This window comes from Choloepus didactylus, chromosome 3 (genome assembly GCF_015220235.1).
Source record: "Choloepus didactylus isolate mChoDid1 chromosome 3, mChoDid1.pri, whole genome shotgun sequence".
Lineage (NCBI taxonomy): Eukaryota > Metazoa > Chordata > Mammalia > Pilosa > Megalonychidae > Choloepus > Choloepus didactylus.
In genome coordinates, this window is record NC_051309.1 from 8,429,792 (window position 1) to 8,450,353 (window position 20,562).

Genomic DNA, 20,562 nt, shown 5'->3' on the forward strand with positions numbered 1-20,562 from the left:
GGGCACCTCATTTGCCTTCCGGGATTGGAATCTGGTCCAGCTGTGTGACCTTGGGCAGGTGTCTCCACCTCTCTGAGCCAGACAATGTTCATCTGCACAGTGGGATAACGACAACAATCCTACCAATATCTCTTGTCGATTAAACCGGACCGTGCGAGCCCAGCGTTTGGCGCGGGGTCTGGCACTCCTACAGGCCCAATACTGGGCAACCCCCTTCCTTGTCTGGCTTCCAAGTCTCAGTTTTCCAGGCTGCGTGAGGGGCGCAGGACAGGGCCTGGAGGACTGCGGAGCTCCGCGAGCCCACGCCGGGCGGGGCCGCATAGCTGGCGCACAGCTGGGCCGCGGGAGCCGCCCGGGGTGTCACGGAGAGGGGCGAGAGCGTGGGGTAGGGAGCTGCGATCGCCCGGGGGGGTTGTCCGCGGTGGACTCCGCCGCACAGCTGAGGCCCAGCAGGCCGCGGGGCTGGCGCAGCCGCGTTCCGGAGGCTCCAAGGCCAAGAGCTGGGGATCGGGGTGCGGGCTCTCGAATCGGGTGAGTTCCCGAGGAAGGAGACGCCTCAATGCGTCCCTGGAACCGCTTTACCCCTCTCAGGCCTCCAGTGGTGTGGTGGGGGCTGGGGGTTGGGGGTTGGGTATGGGGACTTTTTGCGGTGGAAAAAGCATCTTACTGGTCCCTTTTGGTCCAGGCAGCCATCGCTTCCCTTCTAACTGGGGCCTGAAACGTCTTCTTACTCCTCCAGCCCGCATTCTCCGCCCAAGCGCTCACCAAACACTAAAGCCAGCCCTACAGCGCCTCTGCGCCAAACTCACCGTAGGCCAGTTCCGGCCACATCCGCCTCCCTGCTGTTATCCGAATACGTCCAGCTGGGCCCTGCCTCAGGTCCTTTGCTCTTGCTGATCCCTCTGTATGGGAGAGTCCTCCTTCGGCTCTCCTTTGATTGTCGGGCCCCTCCTCACCCTTCAGGTTTCAGCTCCCAAGTTGCCCCTCCAGAGGGGCCGGCCTTGACCCCTCTGCCCCAAATAATCACTGTGCGCTTCAAAGCGCCCTGTTATCTTTCCTCTTCCGAGCATTCATCTCTACCTGAAATACCTGTTTATTTTTTGGTGTCTTTCTGTGGCCTCCCGCCTGGAAGGGGAGGCAAGATTTGATCTCGTTCAAGCCATTGAATGAAGGAAGGAAAGAACGAATACTGGATTAAAATCGGAGATCTAAACTCTGCTCAGACTTTCTGCCTGATCTTGGCCATGTCCCTCATGTCCCTCCCCCTCAGTTTCCTCTTCTCACACGAAGTCAGTGGCCCCACTGGTGACAATGGTACATCTCTAAGGCTGTATCCAGAACAGCTTCTCCAAGTCCCACGTAGGTTTAGGGAGACACCCAGTGCCTGGAGAGAAGCGACCTGGTCAAATCTTGAAAGGAGTGGGGGAGGGGTCGGCAATTGGGGTTCGGAACCGCAGGGGAAGCCGCTCCTGCGTGGCAGTCTAGGCATCCAGTCTTGAGTACTTGAAAAGAGGCGAATTCAAAGGAGGGGCGATGACTGTACCTCTGGGGGGCCTCCGAAAGGGTCGGGCCGACGACTCAAACGTGGGGACTTTGTGGTGCGTTTCTTGCGTTCAGGCCTGAGGCAGCAGCAGCACCGGGTAGGGAAGTGTTCCTAGACACCTGTGTGACCGTCCGCAAATCACTTACCCTCTCTGTGCGCTTCCCTCACGTGTAATATAAGTCAATAATAATGGTGAGTTAAAGGGAGAGGATTAAAAGAGACGTCTCTTTTAATGCTGGGTTCACCGGACAGGTGAACCCATCCAAAGACAAGAACAGCCTTCCCCGCACCCACCCCTAGTCTCCGCCCTGCCCTTCCCCCAGCCATGGGGCTCAGGACCCTAGCCCTGCAGACACTTTCGGGGGATCTTAGCATCCCGAGGAGGGAGCTGCGGAGGCGACAAGGGAAGAGCGCGTAAGTCACGTCCAGCCCCGGGGCTCCTGCGCCTTTCCGATTCGACTCACCCACAGCTGCCTCCTCCTCAGCCTGGGCCTGATCGCATTCTGCCGACCTGTAAACTGAGGCTCAGAGAGGCGAAGTAACAACACCCAGCATAAAAGCTGCCTGGGTTAGAAGCTCTGCAGCCGCACAACTCCCTGTGCTGTTTGCTCCTCTGTGAAGTGGGGTACCGACGGTACTCGTCCGCCGCGAAGCGTGGTTCTGAGAATTAGGTGGCAGAATCCGAGCCGAGGCTTAAAATGGTGCCAGCAGACCGCGAGTGCTCGACAGGTCAGCTGCTGTCACATCAGTGGGCGCGGGCCTGCTGCGATCCCCCTCCCCCGGGAAAGTGGGTGGGACCTGCGGAGAGACCGTGCCCTCCCACTCTCTCTGTCCCTGCCGGCGGTCGCTATCGGGCCCATTTAACAGAGGAGGATCTTGAGTCTCAGAGAGCCGGAGAGGCGGGGCACCCGCCCAGGGGCGCTCAGTTTGCCCCCCAGGTATTTGCTTTTGATCGGTTTAGCCCCAACGCTGGAGGCTCTCCTGTGGAAACCCGCTGCCACTGAGGGACGGAAGGAGGGGAAGGGGGTTCTGGGAGAGAGAATGGGGTATTCTTTTTAGAGCCCCATTATCAAGGAGGAGCGTCCCCAGATGCCGGAGCCCAGTGCGCACAGGGCAGCCCATCTGAGCGGCGACAAGGCGGCCGGCGGAGAAGGGGCCCTGAGCAGTGTCGACTTTAGGGTCGCGCGGACCCCAACTCCCCGCTCCGCATAAAAACCACAAAGACCGTCCGCTGCGCACACTCGCACAGCACCAGGGTCCCACGCGGCGAGACCCCCAGCCAGGCCGTAGTCCGGCTGTCGGCTGGGTGGCTGGGAAAGAGGCAGCCCCCGTGGACGGCAGCTGCGGGCTCAGTGGAGCCCCGGCTGCGCGCACGTCCTGAACCACAGTCTCCCGGCCTGTAAAATGGGCAGCAAAGGCCGCCACGCGGCTCAGATTCGCGAGTCCGGAGCCTTTCCTTCCGCCCGCCCCCAGTCAGGCCAGGAAAATAGGGCAGGCCTTTGAATTCGTTCTTTATTAGCCCTGTAGGACAGCTCTTCATTGCACTCCCCGCTGCGGTGCGCTAAGCTAAGGGGCAGAGGCGCAATAACTTGCTAGAGTTCACCATCCAGACGGGTAAACCTGGATTCGTGCGGACGTTTGGTTCGTCGGTCCTCGACCTTTTCGGAGGCTACAGGGAGGTACAGACACCGCCCCTCCCATGAAATTCGTCTCTTTTCAAACAATGTTTATTGTTTGCAGTGCCAAGTACCTCACAAAGCAGTCAGTTTTATTGCCATAACAACGGGAAGAAATTGTTGTGGCAATTTCCCATTTTGTATATAGGAAAGAGGCTCAGAGAAGTCAAGTAACTTTCCCAACATCACACAGCAAGTAAGTACCAAACCTAGGATTCCTGCTCAAGTTCTCTGACTCCAGGCAGGGACTAGATGCAGCCCTATCCGGCCCTCTGCTGGCTGCTTCTCAACCGCCACCTTCTCTGTCCCTGACCGGGAGAGGGTGGCTGGCTGGCATTCCGGATCTCGTGCGCAGGTTCCGTCTGAGCGAGGCATCGGGACTGGTTTTTGGCAAACAGGGCATCCCGAGAACCTCTATCAAGGCGGGAGAAGGCAAGTGGAGGAGGGTGGGGTTCCAGAGAAGCCTCAGGAAGGGAGAGGGGGCAGGAGTCACTGAAGTTTCTTGCAAGGGTGTTCTCCGAGTTCCCTCAGGAATTCTCGCTACTCCCAGTAAAAGCTTTGCGTCCTGGAATCGACCACTTGGCACACACCCCAGGACATCCCCCCCCCCCGCCACCCCCGCTCCTTCTATTCGCAGCGTCTCCGGCGGCGCGCGCACCCGGTGCTCTCTGAGCTGCACATGTTGGGTCCCCCGGTGAGTCCGGCGGCTGGGTCTCCTCCTGGCTTCCATCCGCCTCTCGCTGGGGGTCACGGTTTCTTTCTGCGACTCGAAGTCTTTCAGTGTATCAGTTTCTCTTTTCTCTTCTCGTCGGAGTCTATGTGTGCCTCCTCCCCCCAGGTTCTGTGCCTATATCCGGCAGCGTCACCAGCTCCGAGGTCTCAGAATTCCTTGGGGACTTGGGAGGATGGACTTGAGGAAGTGTGTTTGCTGCTATAAACTGGGGCTGTGTATATTGGTTGCCTGTTTGTTGGGATGTGTATGTGGATTGTGTGGGTGTTGGTTGTGTATTGGGTAGGTGGGTGTGTTGGTTTTGGGTGCAGGGTACCCAGCCTGTGTTGCCTTTGTTTGGTTGGCTGTCAGTGTGTTGCATGTTAAGTATATTGCATTGCGCGTGTTTGGGGGTGTGGCTTCGGTGTGTATATATGTTGACCGCGTGTGTGTTGGTGATGTGGGTGTGTGTACACTGTATCTGTGTCGCGTATGTTTGGGGCGTCAGTTGGGTGTGTGTATATACTAGCTGTGTTTGTTGATGGCAGGGGTGTGTGTGTGCTGGGGCTGTGTATTGGTGATGTGTGTTGGTTGGATGTGTGTGTTGGGTGTCTGTCGATTGTACCTTGTGTTGCATGTGTTGTTTGCCTGTATGTTAGATGTGTGTGTGTTGTGTATGTTTGCTGCAGGTGTGTGTTGGTGTAGTGTTAGTGATACGTGTTGTGGTGTGTGTGTGTCGCGGACGATGCCAAGTCCAGCCTCAGGCACCCGGGCTGTGGAGTGCGGGTCCGCGGGAGGGCGCTGTGGAGAAGGCAGCCTAGTGTGAAGGGAGGGTCCTCTGAGACTTGGGTTGCAGAGTGCTGTGCACCGCGGGAGTGGGAGAGAATTGAAGAAATTCCACGAATCTGGGGGAGGGGTAACGACTGCGGGGTGGTCTTAAAGAGTGGGCACCTTAGTGGGGGGTGTCAGGTGATTCCACGGCGCCCGGCGCCCAGACCCGGGGACTGTCCCGGCCTTGGGGACGTGCGAGCGGCCAGGCGGGCGGGGATAGAGCCGGGGAGGCCGCCGCGGCCCCGGGGGCCCGGGCAGGCCGGCGCCAGCCGCCGAGTTAAAAGGCGGCCGCGGCCTCTGCTCGCCGCTTCCCATCGCGCCCTGACTGCTCCGGGTGAGACTCAAGCCGGGGCCAGACTGGGCGCACCTCTGGGCTTCGGGTGCCAGTGGTGGGCCCGCACCCGCCTTGCAGCGGTGGGCTCCCGCCTCTTGAGTAATTGTTTCCATCCGGTCTCCTGCGCAACTTGGGCCTCCAAGCCCAGGGTCAGCGAGCGGAGGAACGAACCCTAAAAGAAGGTGCTCTTTGCGTGAGCGCTCCAAACCCACCCCACCCTGGCAGGTCCCCGACAGCCCTGACGCCCCAGCCCCCAACTACAGCCGGGGACGCCCCAGATCTCCTCTTCCCTCCTCACGGGGCTCCAGGTGTTCCAGGCACCCTGCCGCTGGGTAACCCCATTCCTGCCCAGGCTTCCACGCCCCTGGTCGTGAGCCGCTTTGGTCTTTCCTCCCTGACAAAACGAAAACGCCTCCACAAACAGCGCACCGGGCAGGTGAGACGGCCCTACGGTTCCCCAGGGGGGAACGATACAGAGGAATTAGATTCAGTGCCAGGACCCGGCTCCCGAGCGACTCTTCTTGCAGCAACTCGCGCGCTCCGCTGCCTTGTCCTTCAGGCACTGTGTAACCCCAAACGAGCGGAAGCTCGCAGCAAGGGGAAAGCGTGGCTCCCCGCGTCGAATCCTTGTTCGAATCCCGGCTGTGCGTCTTGTTAGCTGTGCGACCTTGGGAAAATCACGTTATCTTTCTGGGCTGCCCGCAGTCCTCTCCCTTGTCAAAATCTCCCGGGGTGGTTTGGAGGCGCGGCGGCGGCTGTGTGCGCGGGGACTGCCAGCACACAGTAGGCTCCAAGTAAGGGCGGGTTCATTCTCTGTCCCAGACACCTCCCAGCGCCGTAGGCGGCGGCGCCAAGGCATGGATCCGACGTGGAAACTGACCCCTGAAGGATCAGACCGGGGAACCCCCCTGCTCACTCACTCCTCGCTTGAAAATCGAGGGAACTGAGTTCAAAAGGCGAGGGTGAATGTGGAGCAGTGCCCCGAGCTCTGCCGCCAATTCATCACCCATGAGGCGGAATCCGGCTCCGAGTCCTCACCCCACATTAGCGGCCGCTCGGATCCAGCAGACACTTATTGAGCACCTTGTGTACGCACGCCAGGTCGAGAGAGGGAATTCCAAAACAAACAGGGGCAAAGAAAAGGCTGAACAAAAAGACAAAAAATGGGAAAGGGGGGGGCAGAAGTGGAAGGAAACTGACTGCCAGAGGCGCAGGCGCGCGCGGAGGCGGGTGCGCGCAGGGGTCCTTGGGCGGTGGGCCCCTCCACCCCGGCCGAAGCGCAGGGAGGTCGGGGCGAGCGGCTCGCCTGCTTTGCCTGCAGCTACCGCCTTGCTGGAGCCGCGGCGCGTCTGCAGCGCGGGAGCCGCAGCTCATTACGGCAATTATGTTGCTCTTAAGTTTGCCTCGACCCTAAATTGCCAAGCGCGGAGGAGCCAGGAGGCCCGGGCGTCGTGGCCGCGGGAGATACCCTATCCTGCCCCGCCATTCCCCTTCCCCGGACTCGCGGAAACGACTCCGGCATTGGGGAAAACTTGGATGCACAGCGTATACCCCCGCCCTCCCCCCACAGGGGGACTCCTTTACACTTCCTCCGAAATCCTGGCAGGAGAAAGTGCGTGGGACCATTTCGCAGATAAGAAAACTAAGATACGGAGAGATGCGACGATCTTTCTTACTCAAGGGCAGGGAAATCAGTAAGTGGAAGGCTGGAATAGAAACCACGTCAATTTATCTGCCTCCAAGTTCAATACTATCCCCAAGATAGAAGAGTCGCCAGGAGTGTCCCAGAAAGGAACCCGGAAGATTTGTGGGACCCAGGGTGTCCCAAACGCCATCACCAGCGGACTGCTTAATTTATATACAAAGAAAAGAAACCCTTTTTGCGTCTGCAAGAAGCGGCGACTCACCTCGGCGGTCAAGCCTCTTTAAACAACCCCTGGGAGAGTGGGTCTGAGAACTTTTTAGGTGTAAGTCCCCCGTACTGGCGACCTGGGAGCCCAGATACCGGCTCCGGCCGCGCTTCTAGAAGCCTCCATACCGCTCATTCGGTCGGATGCGGTGGAACTGCACTAGGCAGAGTTTTTCTCTTCCTTTGGGGAGGGGAGTTGTGACAAGTTCAGACTGCAGCCCCAGCCCGGGAGCGGAGCCTTTGCCCGAGCTGCCAAGGCTGGAAGAGCCGAGGCCCGGGGTGCCCTGGAACTCGCCTGGCGCCAGCGCAGAGCCCGCCCGGGGCGCATGCAACCCTGGGTTCTGGAATTCCTAGGTCGGTCTCGGATTCCGGGGGCTAGAAATAGAGCAACCAGGTTTCCACACTGTGCCACCCTCTCCGTCTTTGGAGAGACGTCCACCCCTTCCCCAAGTCCAACGCCAGGTACTTCGGGTTCTAGCAACCCTTGGTGTTCTGACTTTCCCTCTTAACGACTCCCCGCAAAGGCTGACCAGGTTGTCCCGCATGGAGCGTGGAAGCGCTGGCCCCGGCGGGACAGAAGCTGGGGGAGAGGATAGCAGATACGAGATTTAAGCCGCAAACCCCAACACCAAAAACAATAGAGTTGCGCCTGGCGCACAGTAGGCTGAGAGGTCATTTTCTGCCTTCGATATCCTCGCAGAAGCCCCCCACGTCCGCCAAGAAGCTAAATTTGGTGCTTGTTCAAATATATTGTCCAGGAAGGCTGAACTTTATCTACCAAATAAAAGAAAAACCAAGTTTGTGCGGGTTTGGAAGGCAGAGAGCATCCAAAGGACACGCGGAGGCAGGAAGACTATGGTAGCCCTGGAGTCTCTGTAAAGCGGTTCTTTTCTTTTTCTTTCATTATTTTTCTCTTTCTTTTTTTCTTTTCTTTTCTTTTTTTTTTTTTTTTTTTTTGGTGTGTCTGTGTGTGTTGTTTTGGAAGGGTCGCAATAGAGGGTATGAAGGCGCTCCCAATGTGGCATCTCAAAAATTAGTTCCACAAACTGCGTCTATACTCGCGCAGTTGATTTATAGAAATAAAGCAATCGCTTCCACCCGCCACCCCACCCCATTCCCGGCCTCCTGTGGGAAAAACTGGTTTGTGGGGGTGGGAACTGTCTCAATTAGCTGTCCACAGTCATCAAACCATTTGGGTGATTCGCTTTGTTTTCACAGACAGGTTAAAAGGGGAGGAAAAAAGAAAGAGTCGGTTATGGGTCGCCTAAGCAAGTGTCGATTTCAGCTTAAAGTGAATTGGAAAATTGAGCCTAATTATCCTAGGTAATTGCTTCAATTCTCCACTTGACTTTGCTAACTTAGCTCTGTCCTATGGGTTCAGAAAAACACCCCCCTCTGCCCTTGCATATTCTGCTGTCACTTTTGAAAGTTGCTGCTCTAAAAGTGTCGTGGAACTGAAAAGCAGGGGTATAGGCGAAGAGACGGCAAGAAGTAAAATAAAAATAAAAAATTAAATCAATAAAGAGGTCATTTCTTGTAGCTTAAAATTAATTTATTTAACAAATATAGCTATAATATAAATGATAAAATTTCAGATATACAGTATATTACATAGTACACACAGTCCCTTCCAAAGGGATTCTTGAGAGCCACACAAAAGTACTGTTAAATAGAAACAGAATTTTTCTTTATTTTACTTTTTTTTCTGGAACTGGTAAGAGAGAGGCCCCCCTTCAACCTACCTTTTAATGCATCTGGGTTTCCCCCCAAAGCAAATGTTTAGCTTTTGAAGTTCCTTGAGTTTTCCAGCGGAAGGAGCAGGAATTCATCGCTCCCAGCACACTCCTCTCTTTCTTTCTCCTCTCCATCTGTTCTCATTTCCAAAATCGTCAAACATGGATTTCTCTGGGCTGGTCCTGCCTGGTGCAAGGACAGGGACAGAGATGCAGATGTGGGCTCTAGTCCTGGTTCAACCACTAACTCTGCTGGGAACGTGGATAATCGCTGAATCTCTCTGCCCTCGGATTCTCCAGAGATTCCAGAAGAGCTTCAAGGGACCCTTCCAGCCACTTTCTGGAAGGGGGATCAGACCTCGGAGAGCGACACACGGGGAGCAACAGAGAAGAAACTGGGGCAGTGTGAGGGTGAAAGGGAAGGGGCTAGGAGGCGCCGAGCAGGGGAGCAGCGTTGGCTCCTGCCTCCTGCAGAAGATCAGCGCTGGCACGGCAGGCGTGCGCCCCCGGGCCGTTTATGTCAGGTGATACATGCTGTAGCCCACATGGGCCGTGTAGAGTCCCACGGGCGCCACCGGCAGCGCGGCGCGCTGGAAGGGGCCGGAGGCACCGTAGAGCGAGGCGCCCGCCGCCGCCGCCACGGCTGCTGGGCCGCCGAGCGGGAAGGAGAGGCCGAAGGCGGCGGGCGGCAGCATGGGCTTGGCGGCCATCTTCAGCTTCTCCAGCTCTGCCTCCTGCAGTCTCTTGGCCTTGGCGCGGCGGTTCTGGAACCAGATCTTCACTTGCGTCTCGGTGAGGCTGAGCGAGCTGGAGAACTCGGCGCGCTCGGCAATGGACAGGTACTGCTTCTGGCGGAACTTGCGCTCCAGCGCGAGCAGCTGCGCCGTGGTGAAGGGCGTCCGCGGCTTGCGGTTGGTCTTGTGCTTACGCAGGGTGCAGGCCGGGGGGCTCAGCCGCCCTAGAGGGCCGGGAGAAAAAAAGGCAGGGGGTTAAGAGGGCGCTAGAGCATCTGCCCATAAAGCAGGAATAATCGTCAATAAAAACAGCAGCCACTACTTTCCCCGAGCGCCTCCGTGCCAGGCACTGCGCAAGACACTTGACAAATATCTCCAGTTCCCACCACAACCCCGCAGAATGGAAGTCCACGTCTGCTTTTTGCAAAAGAGGAAGCCGAGATTCCAGGTGAACGGATAGCCACTGTGGAGGCCTGAACACAGCTGGAAGGAAGTGATACCCCTTTCTAAAGGCTGCCAGAGGGCCTTTGGGGAGGCCTTTTGCGTCGGGCCTCCTCCCAGAGCCATGTACCCAGGAAAGGGGGGTATTGGATGCTAATAAGAATGGAGAGGTCTAGCGCCCAGCCCAAGGGCACATTTAATTTTATGCATTTGTCAAACACTTATCTGTCCCTCGTCCCCTCCCCCATGTGCTCAGCGCAGGGCTAGGCCCTATGCCGCAGAGAATCCAGATCTTCTGACTCTAAATTCCATACTCTCGCCCATAGGAGAGAGCGTTCCTACAAGGGTCCCAGGCGCAATACATTCAGGCCCCAGGCGGCGGAACACCCGCTGTCAGGGAGGTCGCAGCCTGACCAAGTCTCTTAAATAAATAAAGTGGCCCTGGGGGTGGGGGGGTGGGGCGCTTCATTCTAACAGGGCTTCTCCAGGCTGTCTCAACCTCTCCTCGGCCTTGCCCACTCCCCAGCGAAGCAAAAGGCTTCTCCTTGAATATGGCTCAGTCCGCAGAGACCAACCCTGTCCCGTTGTCTTTTTCTCTTGGTTTCAAACTAAACCTGAGGGTCGGGCGCTGAGCTGGGGCGGGGTAGAAGGGCTCCCGCGGGGCGGGGGCCAGGAGCCTGTAGCCAGATAAAACGTGGAATAAATGATTCCCAGGCCAAGGGGATCACTCCTACGTTGGGGCCCGGCCCGGCCTGAGGCTCTAACCAAATTCCCAAGTCCTGGAAAGGACGCTTTGCCTACGCAGAAGCTTCCCTCGGGGAAAAATGAATTCAAATCGAAGATGTTTCACCAGGCGGGTTTTTGCCTAATTATGTTCCAGCTCTTCAAAGCACGGTCCCTTGGCGGACCACCAGGATGTGAGTCCAATGCAATCTCTCGTTAACATCCCCCTTCTTCCCTGCTCGAGGGTACTTCGAGTTCGAAAGGCACTTGGCCCCCGACTCGTTTACCGCCGGGCCGCGCGGGAGGGGCGGGCGCCGAGGGGAAACGTCACTCCCCTGGGCAGCGCCGGCCCAGCGCTGGGCCACCTTCTCCGGCCATTAGGCCCAGGGAGGGGCTGGCCTTTCAAAGACGTTTAATCCCCAGATAAAAATCATTCCTCAGCATCACGCCATTGAATTCGCGCTGCTATTATGCCGCGCAAAATAATCGGAGGAAACGAGGAAAACTTGGGAATTTCCCGTGCTCCTGAAATATCTCCGAGCCTGTTCTCCCGGCAGAAAGGCCAGGGGACCGCGAGGCCTCTGAACGACCCCCGAACGCGCCGGTGCCGCCGGAGTCCGCTCGAACGGCCCAGTCCCAGAGCTCCGGACAGGACTGGAGGGGGCGCTCCCCCTAAGTGACTTGATGCCCCGCCCCCCACCCTGAAACTGAGTGCTCCCTGCCCCCCCCCAAATCATGCATTCGCCCAAAGCACCCAGTATGTGTACTAAACTTCAAGGAGGCGGCTTGGGGGGCAGGGGACACACCGGGCTCCTACATGAGAAAGCGAAACTCCGGACGCGGGGAAGATGCCCTCGCAGCTCCCCCCCACCCATTTGGGCAACCACCAAGTAACTGCGTTTAGGGTCAGAGGGGGAGGCAATGAGTCCCAGGGTCCTTTGGTGGCGACAGAGAAGGGTGTGCCCTACACCCGCGTCCTACAAGTGAACTCCCAGCCGCAGCGTCGCCAAGCCAAGCGAGGAGCCAGCCGAAGTGGACTGCAAGCCGGGCCTCCGCCAGGCCTCGCACCCTCTTGCAGGGTGTGAGCCGGGAAAGGCGCCCAGCCAGGCCTCCCCGCCCAGGGCTCCGCAGCTCGACTCCCAGTTACTCAGTTGCAGGTACACGGAGGCTGAGACCGGCAGGCGCCGGCATGAGGCCTGGCTTCCTAGGGTCCCTCGTCCCGCCGGTCCCCCTCCCTCGCCGCCCAGGTTCTGGCTACTCACTGGCCGGGGGAGGGGAGAAGCGGGGGTTCTGCATCCACGGGGTCCTCTCGGGTTTCTCGGGGCTCTCGGCTTTGACGAGCGCATCTTCTGGCAGCTTGAGGAGTCCTCCCACAGAGAAATGGCCGAGCGGCCGCGGCGACGTGGATGCGTCGGGGGCGCCCAGTGACCCCGGCCGCGCGCCCAGGGCCTGCGCCGAGCCGCCCGCCGCCGGCGCGCCCTCCGAGGCGCTCTCCTTGGCCCCGGGCTTCCTGTGGTCGGCCATGAGCGCCTCCACGCTGAAGGGCAGCAGCGAAGGGGACACCTTGGGCTTGGCCCCCTCCTCATCTGCGCCCATGGCGGCCGCCGTGGCCGCCGCGGCGCTGGGGGCCTGGCCCCCGCCGACCCCCGCCGGCTTGCCGAAGGCGGAGTCCTCCACTTTGACACCGAGTGGCAAAGAAGTCATGTCAGCAGCCGGGGCCATGCAGAGCCAGGCCCCCCCTCCAGCCGCAGCACGGGCCAGCCGCCGGGCATGGGCTTCGGGCGGGCTGGGAGCGCGGCCGGTCTCTAGGAGCGCCCCGGGCCCTCTCGCGCTCGCCTCCCGCCCCTCCCCAGAAGGCCAGCTCGGGCGCGCTGGGCCTGGCTCCCCGCTGACGCCGCCGCGTAGGCCGAGTTCCCGGGCGCAGTGACCGGCTCCGGGTCCGGCCGCGGCTCCCCAGAGAACTTGTTAATAAGGCGAGGCCAAGGCGGCGGCGGCCAATCGGTGCTCGAAGGGGCGGGCCGGGCGCCGGCCATTGGGCCGCGCTCCTGCGGACTCGCGGGGAGGTGCGCTGGGGCTCCCGAGCCCCGGGCGGGGCAGGGCTGGGGGAGGCGAGCGGAGGGGAGCGGAGGCGAGCGGAGGGGAGGGGGCGCGGGACAAACTTTCCTCCCCGCTAAAGCCTGGGCCTCCTTTCCTGGTCTCGGTGCTCCTGGGTCTCTATTTTTCTGTGTTTCTGGGGCGACTTCTCCCTGTTGTCGCTCCTTCTTTTCTGCTCTCCTACCCCATCCCCTGCCCTTATCGCCCCTCTTTCCCACCCCTCCTTTTTTCCCCGTACGCGTTTCCTTGTTTCTCCATCGCGTCTCTTAACTTTGCAATCAGTTGCGGACGTCTGTTTTCCCTCTGCCCAACTCGCCACTGCCTGCCCCGCCCCCTTTCTCTACCACAATAATTTGAGTTGAGGCCTTTTATAGCGGAAAGATCCGTGTGATTATTTATTCAAGTAGGTAGACATAATTAACTTCTTTTTTAAACACCTTCACTTTCTTCACCTGTTTCACTCTTCAAAACTTTACGTCCGGGTAAAAGTTGCCTCCGTCTCTCCCTGATCTGAGAGCTGGATTGAAGTTTGCCGAAGAAGCCGTGCTCCCGCGGTGCTAAGGCTGCGGCAGTGCATCGTTTAGAAGAAATCTATCATTGTTTTTTCGTACCTGTGTACTTGTCCCGCACTGAACTTGTTTTCTGGGAGTGACACCATCTATACGTGACCGAAAAAGGGTGGGGTGGGGGAGCCGCCGACTCCCCTTTGATAAAGAACTTATTGAAATAAAACCAACAGAAACGTCACCAAAACACCGATCTGGCCTTAACGTGACCTCAAACAGCGCATCCGCGGAAACAATAACTCGCTGCTATCTCTGGGTCGCTGATCACGAAGGGGAAGGCCCGTTTCGGGGAGGGGTCCGGGGAAAGGGGACACTTCCCTGCGATGGATCCTGGTACAGAGCTGAGGAACTTTTTCTTTTGCCAATTTCGGAGGAAACGTGATTTTAGTTTTTGCTGTTAAAAGTGAGGTGGAGGTGAGGAGAGACGTAGGATTTAGGCGAATCCTCCAATCCGGGCTTGGCCTTTTTATGGCCTCCTCTGCCTGGGCGCAGGCCGGCGGCTCCCGGGCCGCGAGCAGCGGTGATTGGCGGCTCACCCGGCCCGGCCATTGATGGCTGCGGGGTTCTAATCTCCAGGAAACACAAGGGGCTGCCGCGGCCATTTAGGGGTAATTATCCCCGCGCGGAGGGACAGCGAATTCCCTCGCCTTTTAACTGGGCCTAATAAAAGCTGTAGATTACGGACGTCCAGATTAAGAAAAATGAATTACTAGAGCGGAAACTTTATTAGCCTGCCGGCGTCCGGGGCCTGGCAGGCGGGGTCGGGCCGCGGAGGCCCGCAGCGGTCGGCAGGCCTCACATCTTGTCCACTGACCGCCCGAGGTGTGTTAAGGACTCGGGATGGGGTGGGGGGCGGGTTCGGGAACACTCGCAACTGCGAATTTACACCGCTTCTCCAGGTTACTTACGGTCCCGAGACTGAAATGCAAGCTTGGGGCAGGGCTTGGGCCCTCAAACTCCCGTCGGGCCCAGCCTGAGGCGAAGTGCACAGACGCGGCCAGTCTTCCACGGAACGCCCCCCTGGGGGGCAAGGACGAATAGAGACCTTCCTTGAGGCAGAGAAGCCGAGCCTCCGGAGGTTTGCCCGAGGGTGCATGGCTGGAAGGCGGTACAAGCCCATTCTAGAGACTAGAGAACTGAGGTTCAGCGATGCTGTAGGCCGAACCCCTTGCTAGAGGCCCAGCCAGACGCAAACTTCTATTGCTCTATTTTCTAAGTAAATTCTCACCGGTTTCACCCCCCACCCCCCTCCTCCGCGGCCCAGGCGGGAATCTCACTCTGCACTCGGGTTAAAGGGCGGGAGGAAGCAGAGGCCCATCGGCTTCTAACAGTCAACATTAAAAGGCGAGTAGCTTGTGTTTCGGTCGGCGCTTGCTTTACCCCGCAGACACCGCTATCGTCCCCATCTCTCGAGCGCAGTGGGCCCCAAATCCCAAAATGTTTGCCTTGCAGATCACTTTGAGAATCTGAAACAGCTCAGAACTTTCTCCCTAGAAAAATGCGCACCAGCAAAAACACATTCAATGCAACTGTGTGGACAACTTCAGGGGCTCCGGAATCACTGAGAGTCCGCCTGTAGGTCCGACCCCTGCTTTCCGGCGGGGCAGGGGCGCGAACCCCGAGAGTGGAGCTGCGCGGCGCCAGGGGAATTCGTGCGGAGCTCAGGGCCGGGGGGCCGGGCGGCCGGGAAAGGGCCGCATCGCTAATTGCGGGGATAAACAATCTGTCACGATTCCTCAGCGCGCCTAATAGGCAGACGAGGATGTTGTTTTTAGGCGCCAGCGGCGGCGGGATCAAAGGCTGAGGCCGGCGCAGGGGCCCTTGAAGTCGCGCCCCCGCCTCCAGGGAGCAAACCGCCTGCGCCCGGCAGCCCTCGGCCCCGCAGCCCGCCCCTTGGCCTCCCCGAAGCCCACGGCACCTTATTTTGGGGTTCGGTCTGGGTTGGTGTCTGCCTTTGCCCCGCGCGGCAGGTCAGGCGCGCGTATCTGCCAGAGGGAACGGGGTTCAGACTCGATTCCCCGTGGAATCCTTGCTCACAGCAGAGCCGAGTTCTTCCACTGATCTCCGCTGGACTGATGGGGAAAGGTGCTCGGGGTCTCGAAGAAGGGGGATACATAAAAGAAATACGTGTTTATCCCGCGGGGGGAAAGGCACAAGGTTTGGGGGCCAGTGAGGGTGGGCATTCTGTGCGTCTACTTTTGTCTGGGCCTTTTCTGATTTCCCGGCTCGTGGGTTCTGCGAGCTGACAGGCCCCGGGGGCTGCTGCCGTTATCTCGTAGCCAGCACTAGCCCCGAGGCGCTTGCATCGCCGGCTTTGCTCCGCGCGGTCTCCGCAGCGGGGAAAGCCGGGCTGTATTTCATTGCCTGGCAAGGGCAGGGCTGGTCCGGAGCAGATAAAGCTCTGGGACTGGCTCTGCTGCTTTCACCCTCGCCCACTCCTCTCCCCCGCCCCCGGCTCCATCTCCCCTCATTTCCAGGCCTCTTAAAACTCCCCGCGCACCCCAACAAAGTGCCTTTGCATTTCGCAACCTAAAGACGAATTGTCCGGCGTCCACTCTCTTTGGGCATCTAAACTGATGGTGGGTTTTTTTTTTTTTTTTCCTCAAACGCCTATTTTGCGCGGGCGTGAGGGGTGGGGGGAGAGTGATGTGTCGCTAGATTTTTTTTTTTTCCTTTTTTTTTGCAGTAGACAAAGATGAATTTTTAGCGGGACCCTATATTAAAGACGGCTCTCACTCTCTGGGTCTTGCTCACGGACTGCAAGCCTGCGAGCTGGCCCCTCAGTTTGGCATTCGTCGTCGCTTCGATCGGGTTTTTGTTTACGCCTCTCCCCCTTTTTCCAATGCATTTTGTGGCCTCGACCCAGGAATCCCGCGTGCATTAAAAAAAAAAGGGCAACTCAGTGGGATCTCCCGGCAATTAGCAAGCCCCAAACAGACCTCTTTAATAGAATGAATGTGCTATGAAAACCGATTACCCGGAACGATTTATTTTGGTGGGAATTCACCAATCGCCGGGAGGGCTGCAGAGCCGACGAGAGAGAAGAGGTATTTTGCCCTGGGGGGTGGGGAGATGGATAGACAGAGAGCACCACCGCGGGATCCCCCGACCGGTCGAGGGGCCTTCCGACCCCGCGTTCCCCAGTCTCTTGGCCTCTGTCACCTAGAAGAGAGGGGTATGGAGTCAGAGGTTTGGGGAACTGCCTAGGAGTCACCGATGGGATCCTCCAGGAGGGCGGGTATGTAGGAGGGCAGGGCGACTTCACAGCCTTCCAGAGAAAGTCTCCGAAGAGCTGAGAGCTCCAGGGAATCTTCTCACCGGCTTCTTACACGGCACGGAATCAGAACAACATTTTTCTGCTTTCTGGGGACCTGGGCAGAACTTGTGCCTGTTAAGAGTTTGCGTGCCTGTCTTTCACGAGAAGTAAACAAACAAACAAACAAACGAACAAAAATTAGAAACTTCTTCCCTCCTTCTTGCTAATTCCTCTGCTTGGCTGGGCCCAACTTGTGCGGTGTAACTGACCAAGCGCGGTGGATTCAACCTGCACGGGGTGGGGGGTGACTAGCCCGACCCCCCCCCCCCCCCGCCCCGCGCTTCTTATTCCCTTTCTACCCTCCCCCCTACTCGCTTCTTCCCCCTCTCGCTTAGGCCTGCGGCATCCTTGTGTCTTTAAACTCGGAAGGGGGCGAGGGGGCCAGGATCCGCGGGGGCGAGAGAGGGGGGCCCCCCTTTCCAATGGCCCAAATTAATGCGATCGCGACATGAGGGTGCACTTGGGGAAGATGAAAGCGGAGGCCGGCCGGCTCCTCCTAGAGCTCTATAATTATAGATAATATATCCTATTTCAAAGCAATTAGACCAATCAGGCGTAACGAACCACTTTGCTGCCGACGAATAACAAAGGCGCACGGTTATTTAAGCCTGGAGATGTCAGGCAGACCCCGAGGCTCCAGGGTCCGGCCAAGCTTCTCCCGTCCCGGCTCTGCCCACCCCGGGCCTAGGAAGACTCTCCCCGTCCCGCTAAGGGCCTCATCTCAGTTCGGCCAGGGCCTCGAGGGGCCGGGGGTTGGAAGGGATGAGAAGAAGGCAACTGACTTATACTGAGCTGGGTGTCAGGCCTCTTGTCAGAGGTTTCACAAACTTGATCTGATTTAATCCTCTCTGCCCTGGGAGGGAGGTGTTATTATAGGCTTTTTTTTTTAACCTCCAAATGAGAGAACCGACTCAGAGAGGTTAAGTGTCTTGCCCAGGGTCACACAGCTAGCTAGTGGTGGCGCCAGGATTCCGACGCCAGTGAGTCTGAACCCCCGAAATATACTCTCTTCTCTCCTGGGAGTGCCTCTCTCTCTCTCTTTCTCTAGGCGCTTTCAGGGGACGAAATGCATGAAAATACAGCGGATGTATATGATGGAACCGCCTCCCAGTCCCGCCCCCAATCCACGAAATGGGTCTTCGGCCTAGCTCTTTCTGCACTTCTCCACTGCTCCTCCCTTCCACTCACCCTGCTCTTGAGAGTTCTGGAAACCATGGGGTTTTTCCATGAACTTATCCCATGTCGAGGATCTCAGGGTTGCACAGGAGAGAAAGCAGACCCGGCTTCGAAAACCAACCGAGAGCCAAGGCACATTTTTTTCTGAGCCTCAGTTTCTCAGCTTTAAAATGGGCACGGTATCCCCCAGCTCGAAGGTTTCCGGGAGCCGGGTCCTCGCGGTTGCTGCTGCTGGCAGGGCTAAACCGCGCAGCTCTCGCTTTGGGGAGGGTTCAGGGTACACTCGGCCGCGGCATCCAGGGAGACTGGGGCCTTGCAAGTTCCTCTCCCGCCGGCGGACACGGGATGGCGGAGGGAGGCCCGCCCTGCTCCGCAGACGCGGGCGGGGGCCCAGGGTGCCTGCGGCGGTGGGGAAAACCTGGGTTTCTCCCGCGGCTCCGCTACCCGGGGAAGGAGCCAGAGAGAGCGAGAGCGCTGGCCCGCAGGGCGCAGACTGGCAGGGACGCGGGAAGGCAGAGAAGCTCCGGGCAAAAACAGACACCGCGACGCAGAGACGTGCGGGAGGATCCTTCGACCGAAACCGCGGTGCCGAGAACCAAAGAGCCTCCGTGAGGCCTGTGGTTTACAGAAGCCCAAACACCGAGCAAAAAGGAACGCGCGTTTGGGGGGCAGGAAAGGCCTGGGCTGAGACTGCACAAGAAGGGAGGCCAGGGAGGGAGTCCCAGGCGGCGGGTGGGCCTGGGAGCAGAGCGCGCGCGTGGGAACCGCCCCTTCCGCGACCAGGCGGGACCTTGGACGCTGGGGGCCGGGACCGGGTACCCGGTATTTGGGGGAGGCCCCCGACGCCCTTCCACCTCGACTTCCACCCTCGCTCTTCTTTCTCTCGGCCCCTAGGCCTCGGTTCCCCTCGCAGCGACGTTCGGGCCTGTCTCTCTCCATGTCCGGTGAGTCCCTGTCTCCTAGTCTCTCTTGGTCTCTGTGGGTGGGCCTCCCAGCCTCGGTTTCTTGTCTTGGCTCTGTCTCTGTGCGCTGTCCCGTTTCTCTCCATCGAGTCTCTCTTTCTCTCTCGCCTCCCTTCTAGTCCCTCGCGGTCGCTCTGTCTCTTTGGCGTCTCTGTCCCTCAGAAGGCAACGTGACTCCAGCGAGTTCTTCCCAGAGGCAGATCCCTGGGGGCCCGGGAGCGCCTTAGAAAGCGCCCCTCCCGGGCCTCGCCCCCGTCCCGCTCTGTCCGCGGCCTCACGCTAGTATGTCTCCCCTGAGCCTCAGTTTCCACATCTGGGCCATCAGCAACACGAGGTATCTTCCCCTTAGGGTCATGGGGGGGGGGGGGCGAAAAGGAGGATGCAAAGTGCCCAGCACTGACGCCCAGTGGCCGCCGCAGACCTGCGAGGAGCCGCTTGCAGCCTCTACCGCCACCCTCCCAGCCCCCAGCGCGCAGGGCACGCGGGGGAGCGAGAGAAGCTGACCCTGGAGCGGACGGGGACCGTGGGCAGCACTGGTCCTCGCCCGAGCCCTCGGCACACACAGTCTCCTGGCGGATCTAGGTCCGACCCCAGGCGGCCTCTCCTGGCTACGGACGCCCCCACCTAAGGGTTTGGAGGGGTATGGAGACGCCCCCTCCTTCCCCAGTCTCCAGCCTTTGCGCTCGCTTTCAAACGTCAGGCCCTGGGAAAGGCAGCGCCCCGGCCCGCCCTATTCTCCTCTCCCGGCCTCCGGCCCCTGGGCCTCCCTGTCCTCACTCACGAAGGCAGCTAGGGGTGCTCAACTGCCGTGGCCGCCTTCCCGGTAGAGCCGAGCCAGGCAAGACAGGCTGGGGAGCTCCCCGCACCCAGAAGCGCTGCACAAGTGCTCGCCCAGCGGGAAGGGAGGAAGGGCAGAGCCCACAGATGCTGCCTGTCCGTGGAAAAATCGGTGGTATACTTCACGTGCGGAGGTTGGGGAAGTGGAGGTTCCCAGTGTCCTCAGGGAGACCCTGGACGCGTCCCTTCTACAGCGTCCCCCCACCTCCCGCACACGGGGGTTGCGATGGGGGAAGGGCGGCCCCCATCCTGTGTACCCCCGATTTGTCCCTGCGCTTTCCTGAGCCCAGGGTCTGAGGCCAAGGTGGGGATTGGTTGGGGCCAGCGACAAATGCTACCCCTGACTCCTTGACTCCACAGGCTTCTCTTAGGGCCCATAAAACAACTCCAGGGCCGCAAGAAACTTTTTTGTCCAAACCCACGTTCCATCGAAGGGGAGACTGAGCCCACAGAGAAGTCGTTTCCCCACGGTCTCCGAGCCAGAAACGGGCAGAGCTGGTGCTAAAACGCGAGTCGCCAGGCCCCCCAACCTAGCGCTCTTTCCTCTCCCAACCCAGGAAGGTCGGGAGACCCGGGGCCCTCCGCGGCCTTTCTGAACCGGTTGGTTCCACCTGTGAGCAGGGCCTGGCACTTTTGCCACCTCGCGGAGGGCCGTGCCCACTCGTGAGATCTCAGGTGCGAAATGCTGTAACGCGCGATGCACCCCGGGGCGCACGGGCCCTGGGAAGTTCAGGGACGGTCTCTTCTCCCTGGGAGTCTTGGGACAGGTTGCGGGTCTTGGAGCCTGGAGGACCTGGAGGGAACCCAATTTCACTGAGCTGCTGCGTCATGAGTGCTTCAAATGCATCACACACGATAGACCCTTGCTGGGCAGGTCCCGGGGTGTGCCGGACGGGGCCGGGGCCAGGACTTGCGCCTGCTCCGCCCCGCCCCCGCCCCGCCCCCCCCCCTCGAGGCTCTTGGGAGTCCGTCCCACCC

The 20,562-nt window shown here is 59.2% G+C and overlaps 1 protein-coding gene across 1 annotated transcript; it reads right to left on the reverse strand.

Moving 5' to 3' along the window:
* Positions 1-8,543: 8,543 nt before the first annotated feature.
* Positions 8,544-12,477, reverse strand: MSX1 (msh homeobox 1). The gene is made up of 2 exons (XM_037828893.1): positions 11,896-12,477; positions 8,544-9,693 (listed from the first exon to the last, which is right to left on the reverse strand). The coding sequence occupies exons 1-2, from the start codon at positions 12,353-12,355 to the stop codon at positions 9,251-9,253; spliced, it is 903 nt and encodes a 300-aa protein (XP_037684821.1). The 5' UTR covers positions 12,356-12,477; the 3' UTR covers positions 8,544-9,250.
* Between the last annotated feature and the right edge of the window lie 8,085 nt (positions 12,478-20,562).

Coding starts and splice junctions, on each gene's coding strand:
- MSX1 (XM_037828893.1), bottom strand. CDS start 12,355: ATGGCCCCGGCTGCTGACATGACTTCTTTGCCACTCGGTGTCAAAGTG. Junction 9,694..11,895: donor CTTCTCCCCTCCCCCGGCCA/GTGAGTAGCCAG, acceptor CCGGCCCTCTAG/GGCGGCTGAGCCCCCCGGCC.